Source organism: Lepisma saccharinum, chromosome 22 (assembly GCF_977018435.1).
Source record: "Lepisma saccharinum chromosome 22, izLepSacc3.1, whole genome shotgun sequence".
In the NCBI taxonomy this organism is placed as follows: domain Eukaryota; kingdom Metazoa; phylum Arthropoda; class Insecta; order Zygentoma; family Lepismatidae; genus Lepisma; species Lepisma saccharinum.
The window spans coordinates 33,964,454-33,989,917 of NC_139250.1; the positions used below are offsets into that span (position 1 = coordinate 33,964,454).

A 25,464-nucleotide genomic window follows, 5' to 3' on the forward strand; every position below is an offset into this window, starting at 1 on the left:
TATTGTTATATTTGCAACGTCCAATAGGTCGATTGGTCGCAATATTGTCACAAAGGTGTCTCCTACTCTCTATGCCAGGAAAAAGGGACTCAGATCACTTTCTCATGCTTTGCTTCAATAAAACACAACATAGTTTAGAGTAAAAAATGTTTATATATACACACGTACGTACATACAAAACATACATACAATATACAGGGAGATTCAAAAATCTTATAACACCCCCTATAAAATGTAAGGGAGTTGGGCTGGGTACAAATGGTCATGACAGAAACAGGTTAGACCTTGGGGGGAACCATATTGGCGTGTTCCAAACGGACGTCCGCCATATTGGATTCAACACAATATCTTTAAAAGGGAATGGGGTGATGTGATATATCAAATCAGGCTAGAATTTCACGAGAAATGCAATGGTGAATGTTTTCTCAATCTATCTTTATTCAGGGAAAAGTTATTACTGCATGCTTGTAACAAATGTCTCATTTTGAGGAATTTTATAGTAAATTAGAAGAGTGTAATAATAACAGTCTTATTCTCCCTAATAGAAGAGTTGGGAGCAAAATGAACATGTCTTCGACCACTATACGGGCGAGACTTTTCTTGTCATCACCCCAATTGTTCTCATCCCAATTACGAGGCTTGAAGAACTAAATTGTTCATCATACATTATGTCTTACTTCCATCAACAAAAAATCATGTTATAGGCTTGTGCTATAACTCTATTTCTATCCATCTATAGTTAAATAGAGATATTTCAAACTCTTCAAACATGAAATTCTATCCATTCTTCACATACACGATCTTTCTCCTCACCGTCAAGTTTCAGATTTCACATATATTTTCAAAATCATGAATGGACAACTCTCCACTAGGTGTACTCTTGTCACTTTTTGACAATCAGATCCCACGTATCAACACCAAATGCCACAACTTCTTTCCCACAAAAGCACCAAGACTGTCCCTAGGGTACATAGGTCAATTCACTTCTTTATAGCCTTGAAACTCTATGCAATTCATAAAATGGCCATACAGGGTTCCATCTCTCCAACCAAATTTTAAAACATCAAACAGCTGAAGAGTTAATAATACTGGTTATACTGTCGTCGTTATTGTTACTGTTATTGTTATGTGATGTGTACATGTAATAAACAAGTATATAACTTGAAAAATGAAGATGAATTGCATAGCATCTTAGAATTACACTCAGGGTGTCTACAGGTCTGGGAATCCTGGAAAATTCAAGCAATTTATTTTGACTGAAAATGTCAGGGAAATTTATTTTTTTCTGGAAAAAAACTACATTTTTGTAGTAGTGCACTAAAAATTGGTTTTTGAGCAAAGAAAAATAGGACAAGCAAGAATTTTTTTATTGGTTGTGTGCACACTATATCTCAGTTTGATGTAACAGTAGTTGCAGTAAATATTCTACAGTAAACGCTCAAAGAAAAGGGGTCATGTTTTGAACTAATAGAAATCTACTACACTAAGTGGCTATTGAAATTTACCATTCTTTTATTGCAATTTTTGGGTTGTGTTTGATAGATATTAGGATGTAGGATTAATACATATATTACTAAACTTTAGTATATTTTTATGTAGTATGCATTATTTATGCTATACTTGTTTTGATTTTTTATAACGAAGCTGTTAAACAGTAGTCAATATGGCAAGTATTTCATAAAAGCTCACTCCCGTCAATTTCTGTTCAGTTTCTTTTCTCATCATTACTTTTAACATGTGAAGTGAATATTATAAAAACACGGTACAGTTGAATTCTATTAGCTAAAATATAGTGACCGTTTTATACACATATTTAAATGCAAGAATCCTAATGGCTTGGTCTGGAAAATTTTGTTTCTTGGTTTGAAAAACCTGGAAAAGTCAGGGAATTTTGTTTTTATGAAATGATACACACCCTGACACTTCACATTGTGTATGGCGTTCTAATTAATGTATTTATTCAGTTGGAAGATAATTTATAATAGCTATTATTAACTGCGATTACTTTCAAAAGCTGACAACTAACACTTAGATGTGTCTAACTAACTGTAAGTCGTACAGCTCATACCTTGATACCAAATGGCTCCTCTGATGGACATCTTGAGCAGAGGGTTAATCATGGCATTCCACAGCTGGGACGCACTGTTTGCATCTCGGGGCGTACTGAAATAGGTGGGAAAGATTATTAACAATATATTAAAATAAAATAAAAATAAAAAAACAAGAAAAACAAATTTACAGGGTGATCCAAAAGTCCCTCAACATCCCTTAAAAAAGGCAAAGTAGTTAGGCTGGGTTCAAATGGTCATGATAGAAACAGGTTAGGCCTTGGGGAACGATATTGGTGTGTTCCAAGTGGACGTCCATCATATTGAATTCAACTCAAAATGAGAAGAGGGTGATGTTAAATATAAATTCAGGCTATAATTTCATGAGAAATGCAATGGTGAAGGTGTGTTTAAACTATCTTTCATCAGGAAAAAATCCTGCTGCATGATTGCAACAAATATCTCATTTTCCAGATGTGAGAAAACGGTGCCAGAAGGCTCCTAAGGCATGAGGAACGCCTTGAAGAGAATGGACTCACGCCTGCGCAGAGCGTTTTTGTCATACCGTGCTCTTCGCGAGACCAAATTATCCGCACCTTCGTTCTTTTGTTGCAAACCGTCGCAACGTGACTAGAGTTTACTCGAGTCAAATGTTTCGTCCAGTGGCCACCCATAAGAGCCCTATGTTAAACATTGCCCGAGTTGGTTTGCATAAAAAATTACTAGTCGTGTCGTGTCCAATCCGGCCTTACTGATTTAAAATCGATTGTTTTAATATTTTTTTTAAAAAAAGAGTAGTGATATTATATAGAGAGCTTAATAGAGACTCGATTGCACTTTGGACATGCAAATCGTTATCTAATTTAATTGTAGGAGCAAATAATTGTACTGCATTAGAACTACAGTATATGCTTCCGTACATGTGCATTTATTATTTCTGTTATTATTACAATTCAGATGAACGGAGTGCAGAAGGGGGCACTGAAATACAAGAGTTTCGCAATCACCCCTTTTGCATCCCCTTGCGCGCTCTGAGTAAATTCACCCGATGGATGGATTAACTGTTATGGTTCAAGTCCTGGTTCGAACATCAGTTCGGTATCTTTGACGTAATTGTGATTGTAGCTCTAGAGGAAGTTGACCGGGCGCGTAGAGTATCTAGTTTTGAGCCAGCACCTGTTTTTCTGAGAAGCGCTATTGTTAACTTTTACCTGTAGTGTTTATGACATTCAACACGAACTGCAACAACGTTACACTCCCAAGGTCCCCACATTACATAAAGAAAAAGCACAACACAGTAAAACGACATAGCAAAGATAACCTCACGTTATGAAATCTCTAAACAAACTGAATTAGCTACATATCATTTACTGAAGTTCCGACATTTCCGACACCGTCATTTGCGACACAAAGGCAAAAACTGGTATTCTCCCGTCGTAAGCGACACTGCTTGGATTTCCCCCTACGATTTCCAATTTGTTTACCAGAATTAGCGACATTTGCGTACGTGCAGCAGCAATAGCGTCTCTGAGGAAAGTATTTCCCGAGGCTCAGATCGGTGGTTGTAATTATCACTTTAACCAATGTTTGTGGCGGAAGGTGCAGGAGTTGGGACTGACAAACGATTACAAAACAGATCCAGACGTGCGGCTCTGTATAAGAATGTGTTCAGCTCTGGCTTACCTCCCTGTGGCTGACGTCGATGATGGATGGCTGTGTGTGATGAAAGATGCGCCAAACCACGACAAATTGAGAATTTTTTTTGGATTATTTCGTTGAACAGTGAATGAAGAACTCTGTTTTCGACATTTCCGTGTGAAACTGCTCCCAACAGCGGCACAGGACTAACAATGCAGTCGAGGGATGGAACCATACAGTTAATGTATTGACGGAAAAGTCAAGTCCTAACGTGTACCAATTAGTGAAGACTTTAAGATTAGAAGCTGTGTACAACGACTACTTATGTCAGAGAAGGGCCTTTAATCTTAAAGGGAAACGTAGACGACGTCCGTACATTACATTAGATGAGAGAATACAAAGAGCGTTTGCCGATTATGAAATGCATAGAGATCTTAAGCGCTTTTTGAGGAGAATGGCGTACGTTCAGAAATTAGAATGAAAATAGTAAGATGTTGGTTCAACTACAAGAGAAACGACGCATTCTACATTTCTACATTGACAAGGGATTGCAGTCTGCTCCTATACTGACAAGGGATCTAAAAAAATCCGTCAGTGACGAAGGATAAATACATCCAGCTTTTAAACACCCAGCTTCCATGATGCCAGTGTGAAGGAAAACTAATAAAGGTTTTAAAAAACACACCATCTTCTATGATGGTGCCAGTCCTAAGCCTGCATAAAGTGTGACGGGAAGCTATTTCCACTTTGTGTCGCAGATGACGGTGTCGCAACTGTCATGGAATATATTTTCCATACAGTGTCGCATATGACGGCAGAAATGCTGGTGTCGCATACGACGGTGTCGCAAAAGTCGTGGATTCTCATTTACTCCACGTGAAATTGACATGTACTGTCGGTTCCAAAAACGGACGCTATTGGTGGGAAAGGTTTGAGGGAATGATATAGTTGGCTCCACGCGGACGTGACGGGTAGGGTTGTTTATGCTCCTGTACCAGAAGGAAAGATCTTTCTTTGAAGAAAGTTGCTTTGGAATCGGGACTTGAACTCTAGGCTTACATGGATGAAGTCCTCACCTTTCCGTATTCCGCGATGCTCCACAAACTTCCAGTGCCTCCGGAGAGCTCCAAGCCTCGATGCGAGTGCCTCCCCAGTTGCTCTCCACCAACCCTATGGGCCTCTGCAGTTGGTCGTACAAGCGACGGCCATACAGAAAGCACAGGGCTGAGAATCCGGGCAGCGAACCTGTGTAAAGAAAGAAGAAAGCATTTTTCTTAACATTTATGCCATGACCAAAATGTTACCGTGTAAAGTAAAAAATCTTATGGAATTTCTCAAGGGTAGAATCCGTCCTATTTCCGTAGCATTTTTCTTAGCATAACCAATGAGGAGCAAGCTCTAGGTCACGTGTGCAGCTCTAATGGCGGCCGTGTGAGAAGTAAACAAGCCAGAATTCACCAGCGTGCATCAGACTGGTGCACCAAGAATGACGTCAAATTTGGTGAAATTCGGAAAGCTTCATACTGAAACAAATGAAAGTTAGATTCGAAATGCGCACGCATATCTGCGTTTATCAGGAAAAATTCACCATCGGTGACTAAATGTCATGAATATTATATATTTTCACTTAACGACATCTTATTTTGCATGTGCAGTACGAATTTAAGTGGTATTCTTTTGAAAAATTATCGAATATTCCAAATGGATGCTTTCCTGCATGTTGCAGCAGAAGATGGACGCATGTTTTTATCCATCGGCGTAATTTATTTAACTTTGCGTGCAAGTGAAGGAGCAGTAGTATTTAAAATGTCTACAGTTTATGCCTGCATCCACTTTATTCGCCTTCAGTGCAACAAAATCAGCCTGACATTCCGTACTACTTCCCACAGAACGCATTTCACGAATCGGAAGAAGCTTCAGGGCAAACGACGCCATTTTAATTCACCAGTCGCACCAGCTCTTGAGGCTGGTATAAATTGATGACGTCTTGGCTTTACCTGGTGAAAGCTATGGTGCGCCCTAGTGAAATACGGAACGCCGAAGGGTGCATCAGCGGTGCATCAGCCCGTCCACAGTTGAAATCTGGAAAGCGCGTCAGGTATCACTTCAATTTTCAATAACCGATAACTATCCAACCGAGAGGAATAATGTCTCCTATCATAAGGTTTTAGGTGCAAAGCAATGGCGCTGCTTAATACATACTCTATAACGTATACAGTACACGTATGGAAGAATATTTGAGTTGTTTCAATTGCAAACATCGTGCACTCACCATAGATGGTGCCTTTCGTGCTTTGTACAGATTATACGTACATTGTAATCGCAAATCTAACAGAAATGTTACATGAAATGTACTGTATGCTATAAGATTTTTGGAAGCATTTACATAGCATTTATGCTAGCAAGAATGTAAAAGGATATGCTTCCGTCCACAGCGGGCCTCATGCGCATATTGGCCAAAAGATGAAAGGGCAAATCCAATCTGACAAAAAAATTATATTGCTTCATTTCAATGCAATAGGCGTTCCCCTGGACCTTTCGCCTACGACAGCGAAGAACGTTTCGACCGTTTTTCTTCTTTTGAGAAACCGCTACGATGTTCTAAATTCTGAAAAACCATATCTTCTGGATATGGTTACCCCCACACCCCCTATACGCCTTCATGGCGTAGTGCTATGCACAGGGGTTAACAGGGGTTATTACGTGGTTAACATCAAGTTTAGATTTGCCGGTTATCCAAATATTATTAATTTTGAAAATAGTCTTTCAGTTAGTGTAATGTGCCTGAAATTGAATTCCCTATTTTTAACCACGAACGTGTTTTGTTTCTTCAATTAAAACTTTTAGTTTACAATTTAGTTCATCATACCAACCTGTGTCTTTCTGCCTTGTTTATTTATAGTTATAAATAAAATCCCATTGGAGCATGGAAAAACCTTTCACTGTTCATAAGTCAGTCATTGTTCTCTGCAGTTTTCAATGAAACATTCAGGCTCTCTGATCGTGCATCGTAGGTTTCAGATCAGGTACCCACATAATTTAATATATTTATAAGTTGTTTTAAGCGAAATTCTCCATTTTTATTCTTTCCATATATGATATCGATATCACATTGCGAACAGTTATTAATGGTTTCAATGTCATTTGCTGGGGAAAAATTTCTGGTATTACTTTGGATGCGAACATGCAAACGCAAGTATCAAAGTATTGCTTTAGACAGCACTCATGATTTTTAAACGTGGAAAGGTAATCATTTTACGGGAAACATGAAAGTTGGTGTGTGTTGACAGACTGTAGCTACTGCCATATCAGCACTGACAACTAAGAAGCGTTCTCAATGATCACGTGGCTGCATGATTTTCAGTAATTAATAACTGCGCTTTTTCAACACATACACAAATACATCGTCGCTTCGGAACATCAAATTTTCATCTTTGCTGCTTTCAGATTACCAACATACGAAGTGGCATGCAATTCAAAAGGTTTTGCAGAAACCTCAGTTTTAAAAATAAGATTGGATGAAATTAGACAGAAAAAAAAAACTTCCCTTCCGCTGGGCTCGAACTCGGGTTGCGCGCATGCTAGTCCGACACGATAATCAACACTCCAAACGAGACAACACGAAAGTCGTTCACAAGTAGCCGACTGAAACGCAAGTTAATTTTCAGATTGCTAATTCCCAAGGTATAACATGCCTAGGCAGGTGTGTCTTGCATTTTCTGTACTTTTGTTATTTCAGTCGCTTTGGTCTCTCCCTAGGTTAATCACGGCAATAATGAGGAATATTTTTTAGACAAAGATGATAAACACACACACACACACAGGAATAATCACCCTCGCAAAAAAGCCAGAACTCGAGTCTGGAACCTTCGACGCGAGGTGTGTTTCTTGTTCTATCTATATCTGTGTGTTTTCGTTAGATTCATGGTATTTCGTGAGTTGATATGAATAAAGTAAATAAATAAGACAAGTGGGTGGAAGGGACTGTAGAATCGTAGCTACGGAACCATTGAGAAGATATCTATCGCCTAGATAGAGAATCTCTATATCCCCTTGTGATAGAGAACTTATTAGAAGAATGAAAATAAAGATTAAACGAACAAATTTGATGTGTATCCTTTCGTCAAAATGCCTAGAAAACAATAGCACATACTTCTTCACTAATAGAAAAGAATAAAAAAAACTGTCCTTGGTGGGGATCGAAACTAGGTCTCACTGGTGAAAGCTCTGTACGCTAACCAACACTCTATCAATAACACCACGTTGAATTTTTTCCAGTCAGTGTGTTTCTTTCTTCAACACCTGAAGAGGAAAATGCATCTTAATTTCTCTCATAATTGTTTCATTGTCTATTAATAGAAACCACGTATGTCAAAAACTGACGAATTCTTTCTGTGAAAAATCCCATGTTTCGCACATCGTGCTTCTCCATTTACTGTTATTTGGAAATTCACTTGGAAGTTAATACTTAGCTTTGCGTGATTGTTTTCACGTGCATGTGTGTGAGAAGAGTGGTGTGCACGTGGGTTCGATGTTTTTTCTGGGTATTATTATCGTTCAAAGCATTAATATAATTGTAAAATATGGAATTTACTGTAATGCAAGGAGTGAAAATATAAACCCAGTCCGTCAGGTTCGTTCCCAAACAACATTAAATAATGGAAAGTAACGTGGACCGAGTATTATTCCATGTCGAGAACACGAGACATTACGATCGACAATCTTCATCTCGTATTTCTCTTTGGCATCACTACTTAATTTACAGAGATGTATACCCGTGACTGGTATACAAACCGCAGAATTGCACTGTTGGTTGGGTTGTCTAGTCACAAGGCGCTTGGTGGCCAGACATGGATGGCTTGCTTCAGTGCTTCTTCAATAGGGTCGTTACAAGCCAGAAGTGTCCGTGACTGTACACATCTCATCGCTTTGCATAAATACCTACATATTAATGAACTGAATACGAATGCACTGCACGTCATCTCTTTCCTTTTTTTTATCGAGAAACTAACAAAAACAGCAAACACTCGGAAACCACAGACAAAAATCGCTCCTTTGCAAACTCACAGATTATCTTCACATGGCCAAACTTTGCTTTGATTGGGTGTTCCACAGAATCCAGTTGAGGAAAGCCAGTAGCAATTAGAGCATGTCCTATTCCTCCAAACCAGTCAAGCAGCCAGCCTAGCAGCCATCAGCGCCAACTAACTTGATATCCAGTTCCGTTTGATTCGGGCTTTATTCTACATAGAACGACCATATTGAAAGCGACTCGAGCGCTCAGGTGGTAATTTTAATCGCGAATTTCCAAGAGAACGACTAAAATAATATTCCCATAAGCGTAATTCTAAGTTTTCTTCCCTTTGTACGACCATTCAGCGCAAAGACCTCTCTTTACCCAGTTCACCAGGGGTAAGGTCGGTACCGGACTTGTAAGAATCTGAACAGGCGACTTTAAAACTTTCGTCTTTCAAATCTACACAATAATGTATTATAGAAAAAAGTTCCATAAGGACAACTCATTAAGTTAGATGGCTGTTTTTTTTTTTTAGATGATAAATCTGTGTACTTTCATAATATGGATAAGTATGCGTATTTATGAAATTATAATAAACAAAAGCATGGAGGTATATTAATGTAGACTCACTTGCAGTCGGAACTGCCCATGGTATCCAAATACTGTCAAGGTCTTCCAACGGAGTTTCGGAGTATGTTTCTCCCACGTTCATGATTCGAACGCTGGTGTAAGCCGAGCCGTCTGAAATCTCCTCAGTTGAGTTGTAGATCTAAGAATGAACAAGTAAGTGATTTGTAATATTTTACTGGTTTTTAAGTGTAAGATTAAGGAAAATTCTTGTTTTTCAACGCATATACAATTAGAGGAAAAGGTCAAAATATGGGGCCCCCTTTTTTATGCTGTCACTTTTGGAGGAAAAAAATTAATATATCAAGCACCTGCCTTTGAAATGCATATCTACGAAATATATACTTAAATGTAATAGCATGCTAAAGTATAGAAGGTCTCAATTTTTTAAAAAAAAGCAATTTCCAAAAAATGGTAAAATGATGTATTTCAAAATTGTGGTCTAAATATGGGCTACTAGTGGCAATATCACAAAAAGGAATTAAAATTTTAAAAAAACGGTAACTTACTGCTAAAAAATTATAAAATTCATATTTATGAATAATCTGTTGTTTTGAAAATCACGCGGAATGGGAAAAATCGAAATGAAGAAAAACATCCAAATATTTGTTTAAAATGTGATCTCAACATTAGACCTCATATCATAGCCCATATTTAGACCATCACGCTTTTTCTTCTTCAATTTATTTTCACTCTCTGTGGTACATATTTCACAAACAAATCATGGCATTATAGAATCTCACATTTGTTTTATGTACCGCTAATATCATAACCTATACAAAGAAGATGAGAATTCAGAAAACGCTGAGTTAAAACATACCTGCAAAACGTTTTCGGAGGTCGCAATTCTATAGCAGCGTCCAAGGCCGAAACTAACCACCACTTTCTCTGGCGAATTGGCACCGCAACGTTTGTCCTTGATAGATAATCAGTTCCCTTAGCCTCTGCCAGGCTGCAACACCCGGGAGCGCTGATAACTCCAAAACCCATATTTAAACCTTCGCCCATATTTAGATCTTCTCCTCTAGCTATGGCCGTGTTCGAAAGGTGCAGGACCTTGAAGCGAACATCCTCTTAAAATGGACTCACAGTCCACAACAAAAACGCACAACAGCACGCCTGATGTACTAACATACACTCCTCGAGCACGGTCGCCATTTTAAGCGGAGCTGCCCATGCGTGCGTCTGTTACGACTGCTAACTGAATCTCATCAAGGTGGATAGTGCTGCCACCTAACGACACCTTTAGAAACTACTCACTACTATTTTCAACTATTCCACATCAGTTTGTGACCTATAGTAAAACCTCGTTAATCCGAACTCATGGGGGGGGATAAGTTGATCGGTTTATCGAAAGACCGGATTAACAGAAATAACCTAAAAGAACAGTAGAAAGTGCATTAAAACTCCGATTATAGCAACAAAACACGTTTAATATGGTGCATTTGAAGGGCATAGGCCTACAGCAGTAAAATGTAAAGCAATACTTGGATGTACGTATTCTTGGCCGTTACGGAGCAATATGACGAATGCGATTGTTGACTTCTAGCCACATTCAAAACCTTACATTCTGCTTTTTTTTTTTTTTTTTTTTGGCCTTTTGCCTGTCCGGATTAAGCGAAGTCCGGCTTATCGGTGTCCGGATTAACGAGGTTTTACTGTATTTAATGACTTCCCTTCGTATCTCTATTGTCAAGGGGTACATTGAAAGTAATGAGCAACATTAAAAAGAAAATCAGAATCCATCAATACACGCAGACGAAGTAAATCATCACAAAATATAGACTTTACTGAACGCGTCGAGGTAGTGTGACGTCATTAGCTTCAATCGCGAGAGCGCAGTCAGTTGTTTAAAAATGGCTGACAGTGATCTTTCGTTTCGACAACGTGCTGTGATTGAATTCCTTGTTAAAGAGGGAATTCCTGCTGCTGAAATTCACAATAGACTTCAGCGTGCGTACAGAAATGTATGCATGGATGCTAGCAGTGTTAGTAAATGGGTATAATATTTTAAAGAAGAAAACATGAGCATCAAATATCAGCCTTGGAGCAGTAGTCCACAAATTGCCTCCACGGAATGCAACATGAAAAGTAGAGGGGTGCATTCTGGTTGAATTTCTTGAAATTGGGGAAACCATAAATGCTCGCCGTTATATCCAAACCCTTCACAAGATCCGTCGTACATTGCAGAATAAGCGTCCTGAAAAGAAAATCATCCTTCAACATAATAATAATGCACGCCCGCACTCTACTCAGTTCACCAGGGAGGAAATTGGGAAAATGGGGTGGGAAGTTCTGCCTCACCCTCCCTACAGTCCCGACATTGCACCCTCCGACTATCATCTGTTCGGTTTTGTAAAGAAACAGCTACGAGGCCAACGCTACCAGATGACATACAGAAAGCAGTGTGTGAGTGTCTGTGAGCAGCTGCAACGGAGTTCTAACGTAAGGATATTTTCTCGTAAGTAGAACAGATTTTAGTATTGGGAATCGGGAATATAAAACAAAAGCTCTACAATATAAGAAACAATATTTATCAGTATACTTACGTCGTTCATAGAGAACTGCATGTTGCTTTGTCCACTGCACAACCATACGTCTCCATACAACACGTCCTGCAACTCAACGCTTTCTCCCTGAAAGACAGTCAGATGTTTTCATATTTCTTACATAATCGAAATTGAGCTTTAGCGTCATTGTATTAGAAAGTTTCGAAACCATGTACACTCACCGGCAATAATAAATGGGACACCTATATCCTGAAATGTTCGCTTCCCTGCGAGGAGTTATGTGTGTTTCCATAACTCATACGGTGGTGGTAGAAGTTGCCATCGAAATTTTACTATTAAAATCCACTTTCGACCGCTGAGTTAGGCAACCCACATAACGCCTTGATTGGAAGCGAGCATTTGAGACCTATATGTGTGTCATTTTTATTGCCGTTGAGTGTACGGAAACACATCCTTGATCAAACTGAAAAAATTAATAAAGAGAAAGACATTGGAGAGTATGAGGGTGGACATCAGTTGCTCCGAATTTATTTTCATTTCAATTTTCATTTCTTTATATTCTTTATTTATAATATACAATTACATACATATAACAAAATAAAAGAAAAACAATGTTACTCATATAATTTAGTTATGATATATTTTATGTTATAATAGTTGAATATGTATTAATATGAAGACACATTTTGGTATCCAGAACAAGTCTTCTCTGTTACCGTATAAATAGTTTGTAATTTGACCTTGATCAAACTGCACGAACTGTGATTACTAGGCTTCGGATAGTTATGCATTTTGCATATGGCATATGCAAATGCATATTTTCAGTGTCTTCAGGATATATTGCATATTTTATCTTACAAATGCATATTTTGCTGTATCTGTCTGAAAATTTGTAGTTTCCTTTCCTTTGGAGCAATTCAGAAACATGATTCAGGATGTGTTCGCGAAGAATTCTGGCTACAAGCTCGTTCCTAAAGGACATTTGCTCTATTCATGAGGGGAAACAAAATGTGGACGGCATTCCAAGTGAACTGCATGTTTCCGATTTGTTGAAATTACATGTGCCTGTTGTCTCTTTTGATGGGGAGAGAGTGTTTTCAGGGTAAAAGAGTATTCTCGTGGATAGCAGGCATAAGTTTACTTTGAGCATCTGAAACAACGTAGTTATTAAGTGCAATAGTAACCTTTAATGCTGAGTAGAATGAGAGACAGCTGGTGAAATCCCACCTTCTGCTAATCGTGACGTTCAGTGAAGTCAGAAACAGTTAGTGGACTTATAATAGATACGTATACAAAAACCATATGTAAAATATGGTCAATTGTCAATAAGGTAAGCCAAACCATATTTATTTTACTTATGTAAACAATGGTATTAATAAATAGTTACAAGCTATTGCTAAATTTTCTTAGTTTGATGTAAGTTTCTAATATTAAAAATGCATATTTTGATCATTTAAAGAGCATATTTCGAGCATTTTAAGACCATGTTTTAGTGCATGTAATTATCCAAAGCCTAGTGATTGCTATTAGCCTCCCTACAGAAATAACTAACTTTATCTAATCACCATTAATAAAATAGACAAGCCAACCATATACCACAGCATTCTAGAGATTTTCTTGAAAGTATCCAAAAAATAGAACATATTATTATTATCTAGAAACTACAGCCAACAAACCTACTGGGTCTGGATTCTTAGCAAAGTCGACTTTCTAACACATCACCGAAGTTTCTGTTACTTCATTAATTTACTCAAATCAACAGTCATCCTCATCGTCGCGATTAATCTAAAAGTATCAGAAAAGCGACACCAATAATGAAAATAGAAATAAACGTACCGTTGAATCCTGAACTGCAGTGAGTGTGTAGGGTCCCCCTTGATCATGGGGATCTAATTGAACGCTCCATACACCATTACCTAGTAAATAATAACAAAATGACATTATGTAATTGTCTGTCTTAAAATCCGCATATATAGTTGATACTGAATTAAATAAGTCACATGTAAAATTGTTTTCTACATCTGATGTAAAAAAAATGAAATCACAGTTCAAAATTAATAGACTCAGCCACATAGAGATCTTAAATATTTCAAAATGAAATTAAGGGTACGGGGGGGGTGGGGGGACAATCAGTGTCCACTTTTTAACTTTTTACACGAATGCAATTTGAAGTTTGTAAATGCTACAAAATGAAGCAGAAAAAGGATTTCTCAATGCTGATTTGTACAGGAGAATGAGTGTTTTTCCTAAAATTAGGCATGTGACGTTGTAGTACTCCACCTCTATAATACCATGGTATCATAATCTCAATTTTCACCAAAAGTGGACTTTGATTGTTCTTTCCCCTGTACCCTTCAAATTCATATCTACTCTTAACCTCTTTTTGGAAGTGGGATATAATTTTGTTGTGCCATTTTGAAGGATTTTGAGTCTTGTATTCCAAGCTCAAGAATCCATGAAATTTAAAATTCATTAAAAAGTAATTAAATCATGAGTAACATTTTGAAAATGAAATGAAAGTTTAGAGAAAATTTAAATCATCAAAACTGCAAGAGACGTTTACACTGTTTTTTTCCCTTGCATTATCAAGCCTCATCCATTGAGATATTTTCCAACTCATAACATTATCAGTTTACTTCATACATAAAATTACATAAATTAATAACTGGCGGAAGAAGGTGTTAAAACGTTCCCAGAATGCCACTTTTCGGTGAGAAAAACAAGATGTAAGAAATTATCGAAGGGTCATGATTAGAAGTCTGGTGACTGATGACATGTCAAACTGTCATTTGCGACCAATATTTGTCATGTGCAGCATTTCATGGATTTATGACTGGCGATCATATGGGCTAAGTGAAAAATTACCATTTTAGGAACATGTCACCTTAGCTGGCAACACTAGCAGGTCGAAATTTTGTCAGCAGACGCAAGCACCATGTGCCTAAATATTATCAAAACATATACGCGAGAAAACACAAATCATACTTTATCTTTCTATTTTTCATAATGTTCCTACATTTTTACACTGTAAAAAAATTGTCTTGAAAAATAATGGTGTAAGACCGTCAATTTCAACTTCCATCCAACTACCACACACAAATTTCATGACCGTTTTTAAAGAATTAACGGCAATTACATAGTGGTTACCCTAATTTATGTAATTTTAAGGGTTCACTTTTTTTCATCATTTATGGTGCATGCAACTGTAATTTATAATCGTTATCTATCTTTATGCATGATATTTACATTTAAAATTTAAAATAAAAACGGTTGCGTCCTGTTGTAAATTAACATGCACACTGTTAAACTTTAACAATATAATATTATATATTTTACGGAAAATTCAAACAGTGCACATTTCTGAATCGCCTTCTTGACTTTCAAGATTAATAGCATTTCTATGCAATTTAAATTGGAGCTCATGTTGGTATGTCGGAAAACATATGAAACTAATAAAGAAACCTGCGATCATAATGCTTTCGCTGAAGCTAGTGTTTGAAACAAATTCAAAGTCGACGACTTGCTTTTTTTTTTTTCAATGCATCATCCTATTTTACTGCAGAGGTCGTGGGCATCGGCTGGCGACTTGGTGAGGTAGGCGAGCATATCAAATTTGTTTAAACTCTGGCGACTTTTCGCTTATCAATCCATGCTCTACCGGCGCGTCTACTGAGCTACAGTCGCCGCCGAGCATCACAACGTGGCGCCCAACGTGGGGTCCGAGCCCACGACCCTGAGATTAAGAGTCTCGTGTTCTATCGACTGAGCTAGCCGGGATATAGTCGCCGTCGAGCATCACACTAGTGTTTCAAACGAATTCTGTGGCTAACACGAGATAATGAAGTGCTATTCTATTACAGTTCAGTGGCTCCCAAAGTGTGCGCTGCGGTGCCCTGGGACGTCATGGCTGGCCTACAGGAAAGACTGGGAACCACTGCTTTACTGCTAAAGAGATATTTCAGCTTATAACTACAACTTAAGAAAATGATACCTCGTACTAAAGAAGGAAGGGTGAATTTTTTATGTGTATATTTCAAAACTATAAGTAGGCGTACGCACGATTGCGATAAAACATTTTCTTTTTTGTCCTGCGTGTTAATATTGTAATACCTATTCATTTCACACAATGGGTACACACAATAACGAATACGCAAGCTTTGTCACCATGCTAGACAGTAGAGCCAGTGACTAGACATTTTTATGTAACACCGAAATAAGATATACAAACACGAGCATCAATAGCTTTTTCTGCTCAGTGGCGACATAAAGGAGGCCAGGGGGCACAAGCCCCTCTCCAGAAATCCAGGTTGCCTCCCCTTGCACACTCCTCCTTCCAGTTTTAAGGAAGTCGTTCATTCATCACTGATTACACTTAGCCCTTTTTCTCTTGCAAATACCCCTTGAATACTAGGATATTCATTATATAATATTTAGTTTTAGTTACATAATACAGAGCGTCAGTACTTGCGCTATCGGCAAAGCGAGGCGCTTGCGGCAGTATGTCGGCACTGTAGACTGTGTTTCAAGCACGCAAGTTTCCGTAACTAGTTTAAAGACTGATTTATTTACGACATGGACATTTTACACCCGGAAATCTTGTTTCAAATCGCCTTTGAACTTCACGTGCCGATTGAGTTAACATATGTAAATCACAAATAAATACACGCTGTGCAGTACAAAACATTTGCTGAGCCATAACACACTTTGCAATTGAATACACTAGAAAATACACAATACGTAACAAGCACCCTATCACTTCACAGACGTCAGACTAATAAACAGGCCGCACAATACAAAGCAAGGACCCTTATCACTTCACAGTTTCATGTCTACTTTAAGGACCTCCGTTAAAACCTATTTCTAGCCCCCTTGGCAGCTTACGTTAGTGGCTGTGTATTAAAAATATGTGCGCATAGAATGCGACTAGTTCGAACACCTCCTTTTGTAAATCTGGTAAGAAAATAACTTTTAAAATAATTAGGGAAACCGTTGTGCGCTTGCTTCATCGACAGTGTACAATGTCGACAAACGGCCGCTAGTGCCTCGTTTGTCGATTGCGTAAACATCGACGCCGCGGTCCACACTTCAATTGATCGCACTGTATTTATGTTTTAGTTAGATTAATCAAAGTTAATCGAAACTCGTTTTTGATACTTACTGTCGACCTGTCCCTGGTTGTCTGCTCCATCTATGCTGACGGTGACTGTGGCGCCAGGCTCTCCGTAGCCCCAGACATTGGCAGACTTTGGAGCCATCTGGAGGACCATACTGGAAGCATAGGAGGATGCCAGCCGAAAAGCAGCTGCAAGAAACACAGAGTTGACTTAACTTTCTTTCTTATCTCTTTGCAAGTGTTGAATACAACAATTGCCATAATATTGATGAAATACGTTACATACAGCTCAATATATTAACCACCTACTAAGAATTTTCAGGAGCGTGCCGAGAAATAGTAATGAATATTAAGCATAATCCGCAAAAATAGCTTTCTATTCCACGCTTTTTATGTTTCAATATTTAAATCAAATGCTCAGCCCCGTAGTTAGATATTTTAGCGCCTTCGATATTTTCTTCATATGTCATGATGGCCTCCCCGGTGGCGTAGTTGTAACGTTGTTGCCTTGCAATCAAGGAATACCGGGTTCGATACCCGGTGGGGCACAGTGGTTCGGATCCCACTTTAAACTGTGGGTCCAGTCCTGATCAGCCTTTTTGTGCATAAAGTGAACTTGAAAGAACAATTCAATTAATCTTATGTTATTATTTATGATACTTACATCATACTAATTTTGAAATGTTGAAACATCTGGGTATCTGGGACGAACAGGTTTTAGTACACTTACCTCTAGATTGTTTGTCCGTTTGGCCGGCAGTGGCCACCACGACGGCAATAGTCAATAGCAACACTGTTTGCTCCTTCATCTAGAAAAGGAAAAAGTTATTAGATTGCTGTCACTCAAGGAGGCCGCGGTGGCTAAGTCGGTAACGCGTCTGACTACCATGCTAAAGGTCCCGGGTTCGATCCCCGGCCGGTTCAAATCCGGGAACTTTTCTAACTATGGAAGCGGCCCCGGCGCCCACCCAGCGTCGAATAACATGGGTACCTGTGGGAAACCCTGGGGGATAAAGGCGGTCAGGGGCGTGATGCTGATCACATCACCCCCACTCACGACCGGATCAAGAAAGTGTGGGGCGTTACCCCCACACCCCCTATACGCCTTCATGGCGTGGTGCTATGCACAGGGGAACACTTTACCTTTACCTTTTTATCACTCAAGGAAGTGTCTTATCTTTTTCACCAAAACTACAGATAAATGAAGATGAAATTTTAACATTTTAGTTATCACTTTAGAATACGCTTTCTATCATTGTAACGATATTTATATAATTTAAATAATGAATGTAAACAATTGAAAATCAGTTTGATACAGAGTAGCCAACTCCTCTTTTTCTCGTTGGTGCAGTTTCGATTGCCACTGAAATTTTCTTGTAATGTATAAATGTAAATAAACAATGAGCCTTGAGAGTTGAATAAGGTTGCATCAACTACTGAGGGATAAGTGAGGGCCGATTTGCGGAAGAGCTCTGTGCGATTATAAATTGAAAAACATCTTCTTTACTACGTGAATATTGATTGTTATAGTAAACACTATCATATTGTTTTGTGGGAAGAGAGAGCGGTGCATCTCAAATGAAACGAAATTCCTTACTTCTTTTAACACGAGTAGGCTATTATGATCATTATTTTAATGGTTGTTTCTACATTTTTATTTTTGGAAGGACACCACCCGTGTTCGCCTATAGTTTCGACCCCTACGAAATTGCATCGATATATTACTGCTGTTACTACTACTGATAATAATAACAACAACAATAATAAAAAAATAAAGTATGAAAAATGTGCTGTCTTTGTCCACTTTGATATAGATATTCATTCAAATTTTGATACACGCACATATACATACATACAGCATATAGAGAATATCAATGTAACAACTTTTGTTAGTAACGTTCTGCTCATAATAAGACCTCATTACAAAGCTGGGAGCTTTTTCTGTCCTATTCACGGTTAACACTGACATTAATTTTGTTCTGCCTGTCTATCTATACAGAGCGATTCACAAGCGATTGTCCAGATTTTGAGGGTGATGAGTACGCACTAGTTGACGTAAGAAAGGTCTCGGTAAACCTGGGTCCTCAAATGAACCGTCAGCGAAATAATTAACAATGTATGAAAGTATTGTTAGGATCCGGCACTCTCATGTTTGTTGACACCAATGCTCATTAAGCGCTGTTCTTCTTGTTCAATTGCCCACTAGGTGTCCGCTAGGTGCTGTAGTAATGCCATTAGCACTAGATGAGTCCCAAATATATAAAAAAAAAAAACTACCATCACTGGCGTGTTGGCTGGGAGAATCCATATAGAGATGCTACATTTCGCTAAGAACGGTGTTTATTAAACGTGCGATTTCAAGTGCACAAAGGCCATCCCAGTGGTAGCGTCGTCGCCTTGTAATCAAGGGGTCCCGTGTTCTATCCCGTTTAGTCACATAGTGGTTCGGATCCCACTTTAAACTGTAGGTCCAGTCCCGATTAGCATTACCGTGCATAAAGTGGATTTAAAACACCCAATCAATCAATCAAGTGCACAAACTTGTACAAAGCAAGAGGTTAGGGCTATATGTTACACCGTGCTACAAAAGGTGTTCGAAATTACAATGTAACATTGTATTCTTCTCAGCATTGAGTTTCAAATTATTTACAACACGTCCGCTTAATTACTTAATTGATGGAAAACAACCTCAATTCAGTGCTGGAATTCTGAAATTGTCTCAACGAGAGAGCTGTACATACACTACGCTTTTCAGATGAACGCAGTCAGTCAGGTGATCTTGGAGGCCAAGGTGTAATTGAAGTCCTGACGCCACTTTACTTCAAAGGAAGTTCCGAAAGATCAGTTTTCCTCTGACAATCATATGCCAAGTCCACCTGGAGCCCATTCCCTCAAACCTTTCCCACCAATAGCGTCCGTTTTAGGAACGGACAGTACTTGTCAAGTCCACGTGGAGTAAATGAGATGTTACCAAATCAGTTTTTGTAGAGATTTCTTAACGTAAGGTTGCGGTTGTGTTCTTTGCTAAATTGTGTTATTATTTTGTACAATGTGGATACTTTGGGAGTGTAACGCCGTCGCATTTCGTGTTGGATTTCTAAACACTGCAGGTAAAAGCGACAAGAGCGCTTCTCAAACAGGTGCTGGCTCCAAACCAGATACGCGTCCGGTCGGCTTTCTCTTGAAACTATGTCAAAGATACCGACCTGGCATTCGAATCAGGACTTCGACTTGTATCTACCGATCCATTGTTGACTGACCATAATCCAGAGTTAGAAGCCGTCGCACAGTTACAGCAAAATGTGCTGCTTCACCATCATGCATAAGCCACACGAGTGGCAGAACCTAACAATGCATTCATGAATTTCCTATTATCTCGCAAACGGTTCATTTCCAGACCCATGTTTACAGAAAATGCTTTGCTTCTACTTGTGAGTAATTTTCGCCCTCACAGTTTGAAGCATCACTTATGAATCACTCTGTGTATGTGTAAAGTAAATGTAAAGCTATGCATACACGAACACGTTACGTGTTTCCGAGTAATAAGGATAACAAATTTATGTTAAGACACAAGAACTGTCTTCATACATGACTTTCTCAAGTGTCTCTAAATGTCAGCTGGAATTCAAATGTCTTGCTGTCTTACAGGAAATAATCTGTCTCCCATTTCGCTTCTCTAGAGACCACTGGCGTATGCAGGAGGAGCTCATGGGGCTCCAACCTACTCCAGAATTTTGAGAAAATCAAAATTTTGAAATGAAAGCAGTAAAAACTCGGGAAAACCAAAGTGGTACATGCGAAATATTGGTAATTTCGAAATAATTTATTGTCTATACCGCCCTCTCTAGAAAGCACCTACAAATGAAACCCATCAGAATCCAGACAATGCGCAAATTTGTCCAAGGTCGAGTCTGCTACAGCCAAAGTGTCATCTCGTCAAAACAAGTGGACGAAAGGGGAAGAGTGGATCTCCTTCTAAAAATTCTTGTTCAGGCGAAACCATTCAATAGCGTGGAAAAAAATCCATTTAAGAAGAAAGTGATCTTCTTCAGGGTATTAGTTGTCTACGTCAGGATGCATGATGATGCTCCTACCTACGCACCGTTATGTTAATTTTACAATGACATTAGAATGGAGAGATAGTAGATGAGAGAAAAACATCATCCTGCTTGACGCCTTACCTTAAGGGAAAGAGTGACAGTTTCACACCAGTTGTGCATTTATTTCAATATCCTTGGAATGTGCGCTGCTACTTAAAAACAAAAAAGGCTGGACAAGAGAGTATGAATTTCCCTCCATATTTCAAGTGGAGGTGGTTGCTTTAAGTTGATTATTAAGCTAGGCATGATGTTTGAAAAATATGATAAGTATTTACAGAATCGCATGTATTCCTTATGGGAAATCAACTTCAACTTCAAGTTACGTCTAATCAAATGGGAGTTTCGACTTTTCCTACGACCAAGAAATTGTTCAACTTTTCCTTTCTCCGCCAAAGTACTTTTGTTCGCCATTGGATACTTGATATTCTCAAAATAACAAATGAAATGATGAGGCCATCCTGGCAGTGTTGCCAAACTAATGCACATATAAGAGATACATTTCATCTTAAATAGAGCTAAAATTGACTTTCAAGGACCTAGATTAACGAAGGATGGATAAAGTGCATCCTGTAGTAATTTTAGGTGTCAGAGGAGTGGGGAACGCTGCTATCAAAGTGATGACAATTTATTCTTAGTTTTCACCGTCCAGATCTGGCGGCATCACCCATCTCAATAATCCACCGATGGTCGTACGAAATAAAAAATGTTGGCCTCCCCGATAACAGTATTACGTCACCTTCACGTCAGCCAAGGCGCTATAAAGAGGGGGGGTGGGGCAAGTAATATAAAAATATCACTTCACTTGCAAAATGTATAGGTACTTATGGCAAATTTGGGCGGAGCCAGTGGGGTAAAGGAGCGGGCGTCCCATTTCACAGTCAAACTAGTGCACGAAAGAGCCAGATCGGGCTCCAAAAGAGCTAAGTTGACAACAGTGCTCCGCAGCTGCCGCCGAGGGAAGAACCTTGCGGAAACCCTCCTTCATGATATTAACTACGTAAATTACAGTTCTTCGAATCTAAAAGACAGGCCCAGTGGGCGAGCACGTAGGGTGGTCAATTTTCGATCTCGCCACCGAGTTCCCGGGTTCAAGAGGCATGGGCAAGAGCGTTATTTGTAGATTCTGCTTCATCAACTTTATCACATTATTTATTTATTGAGAAAATTCCAGATACAGCACAGGTGGCCATTTTACACTGAAGTTGTCAACAATGAAAATGCAATGATAATAATAATAATAAGCAAAAAATATTGAAAATAATAAAAGTAACAAAATAACACAAAAGTGAATAGAAAATTAACAAAAAATAAGTAAAAAATGGCACTATTTGATATTATTTACAAACATTTCTTCTAATAGAAGACCGAAAGACAAACTCGCAGGAAAATATATAGATTCTTGATTCTTCATATCATATCATCACTAGACGTCGGAATTTAGGTTTTTAACCTATTTTTTCTTTGAAGGTAAATAAGAAATAACAAGTTATATCACAGTTTCATTAAAAAACGAATCAACTGAAGAAGTTGTATAGTGCCTAAAATAACCTATTTTGCTTGTTAGAACCTATTTTAGGTTTATGTGCCTAAATTAAATCTTTTTAGGTTTTTATATTTTTTTAGGTTTTACAGGATTTCTATATCTCACAGAAGTATTTACTAGGTTTCGTGGTGAAATAATTCAATGACTGGCGTGTTTGAAACATGGTTTCTGTCGATTTCCTTCCCTCCAAGTATACGATTTTTATCAAAGCATTAAACAAAACAAAAAATGTCTGACGTCACTGTTATCTGCAGATCAGAAAGAGGAGAGTTCCCCCATACTTTCTTACCCCTGCACTATAGACTCTTAATTCTAAGCCTTGCCTACTAAGATAAAGTAAACTGTATTTTTCAGAAATTTTGTACCAAATTAAGTCTTTTTGCAGGATTTTTGGAACCTAATTTAAGATTTTTAGAACCTATTTTAGGATTTTTAGAACCCATTTTCGGATTTTCAGAGCCTATTTTAGGAACCTTAAAGCACACATTTTAGAACCTAGAAATCCGAGGTCTAATCATCACTCATCCTAATAATCGCGACAAAAGCGACGCTAAATAACTAATGACGAAATCAATTTTAAAATGTGCAAAATCTCATTGCAGAAGATCTATTCTGTACGTCTTGTGCAGAATACTCACCTTGGCAAATCACTAGAATAGTTTCAAATGACAGACCTTTCGATCTTTTTATACTGTTTTCTCCATAAATATAATCCTTGACCTGGAGATAACAACAAGATTACATTCATTGTTTCCATGGAAGGACTTTATTCGGTTGAAGTTAATCAGCATGTTGACTATTTTCTTCATTTCAAATAACATAAACAGTTTCCAATTACCAGTGTTTAAAAATAAAGTTTCAGGAAGCGATTAGCGATAGTAAAGGGCCGGTTATACAAAACATTGGAATGGTTATTAGACACAAAACACAAATGGAATTACAACGCTATTTTATAATACTTTAGTGACACCCGCGTATGCAGAACGGACTACAGCCCTCTCCAAAATGATGAAAAATCAACATTTTCAAATAAAAACACTATAAAAACGAGGGTAAAACCAGTACTAAGCGCAAGCCCCATAAAATAACCCCCACTGGCCATTTTTGAGAGTGGAACGTTCTAAATATATGAAATATTGTGTATACCTCTACAAAGCGGCCAGGGGTGACAACTTTTTTAAAACATTGGGTTCTTACAAGTTTTAAAAATCTTAAATTCTCCATGAATTGTAATATTAATGCACAGCATACTCGCTATTTTAAATCTGTTATTCATTGATTTCAAAACGCAAATATATAACATAACAAATATAATAATAATAACGATAAATTATTAGGTGCGCTAACTCCCGACAGGCTCCTTAAGTTGGCACCACTGAGAGCATGCACCATAAAATTTCAGCTCCTCCCGAAAAATAAATCCTGAGTACGCCAGTGCTTAGTGAACTAATATTTCGACCGTTTGTTTGTTGTACATTCTTCCATGTGAAATAAGAATTTGCTACAAATGAATTAACGTAGGACAAAAATAGGAGGCATGATCTCTCAAAGTATCATGAATAATACAAAAGATAAAATATAAAACAAAAGTGGCTCCTCTTTGATTTCTTTAATCTTGATCTAAGCAGGTTGCATTGTTTAGTCTACAAGAAAAGTTGATTGATATTTTTATAAGATATTTGAAGAAGAAAACATACTCTTCATGCAAATGTACAGTGGGATCCATGAGTATTACCGTGCAAATTGACGATGACTATTTTCAATATTTTTTCTTACATCCTCTGTGTTTTTAAGCGATGGATTTTTATGTATGCTGGTGCAGAACTTGTCAACAGCTTGTTCTGAGTTTTCTTTTAATTCTTGAAGCTCTTATTGGGTCGAATAAAGTACACGAACATGGTGATGGACAATTTAGTAATACTCATGGATCCCACTGTACTTCCTAATGGAACACGCACTCATCACATGACAAAAACCTTATCACGATTTCTACAGAATAGTGCCAGCCTTTCAACACACCCACTTCTGCCCATCTCCTACTTGGCTTTATTGTAAAGAATGTTATCTTATCGTTCGCTCTTATGAACAAGATATCGTCGGAATCAATGCCTGCTATGATTCAACTTCAGTTGTCAAGTAGAACTTTATGAAGAACTCTATCTCACGTGCCTGCTTGGACATCTGTGTGCGTGTCATTGTTTCGCGTATTGATTCGCAGTGTAGGCGATTCTTGCTACAATATCTTTTCTCAAAAGTCAAAACCCTCTGAATAAAAAAGAAGGCTTGTTTGTATGTATACATAAATGACAGTTATTCGTTATCTAACTACCAAAATACAACAGTGGATTAAATATTACACAAAACTGATAAATATTTGTGGAGAGCTTTTATTAATACACTAGCTGATAGCCCGGCGTTGTCCGGGTATTTATTTTTCCTAATCTTCTATGAAAGTTGTCTGTGGGAGAAACATGGCGATCTTAAATCCACTCCGCAGTACTTAATAGACTGCCCCTGTGACTTGTTGATCGTGATCGAGAAAGCAAGTCTCTCTCCCTCTCTCTCTCTCTCTCTCTCTCTCTCTCTCTCTCTCTCTCAAATTTCATCGTGAATGTCACCAATTAGCTTAGCGACTCCGAAAACTATGGATTCGACACTAATGCAGGTCATTTTTGGCATTTTATTTTTCACCCCCTGTCACCCCCATGCCGATAGGTGAGTTGAATAGTATTCGGAGTGAACAACTTGGAGTTGAACGGAATTCGGAGTGTCATTATTCATCTTAGCAACCCCGACAACTATCGGTCGTTTTCGATTATTTTACATGTCACCCCTTCCCACCCCCACCCCTATTCGTGCCAGGGGTGT

At 38.3% G+C, this 25,464-nt stretch overlaps 1 protein-coding gene across 1 annotated transcript in view; it reads right to left on the reverse strand.

Moving 5' to 3' along the window:
- LOC146004604 (sialate O-acetylesterase-like) overlaps window positions 1-23,263 on the reverse strand; it is a 44,317-nt gene extending 21,054 nt beyond the window's left edge. Inside the window, exons 1-8 of the mRNA XM_083143478.1 lie at window positions 23,235-23,263; window positions 17,684-17,762; window positions 16,999-17,142; window positions 13,677-13,756; window positions 11,880-11,966; window positions 9,334-9,472; window positions 4,763-4,931; window positions 2,069-2,163 (exon numbers count right to left, since the gene is read on the reverse strand). Coding sequence (XP_082999604.1) covers window positions 2,069-2,163; window positions 4,763-4,931; window positions 9,334-9,472; window positions 11,880-11,966; window positions 13,677-13,756; window positions 16,999-17,142; window positions 17,684-17,762 — 793 coding nt within the window. The 5' untranslated portion in view covers window positions 23,235-23,263. The remainder of the gene's footprint in view (window positions 1-2,068; window positions 2,164-4,762; window positions 4,932-9,333; window positions 9,473-11,879; window positions 11,967-13,676; window positions 13,757-16,998; window positions 17,143-17,683; window positions 17,763-23,234) is intronic.
- Window positions 23,264-25,464: the final 2,201 nt, after the last annotated feature.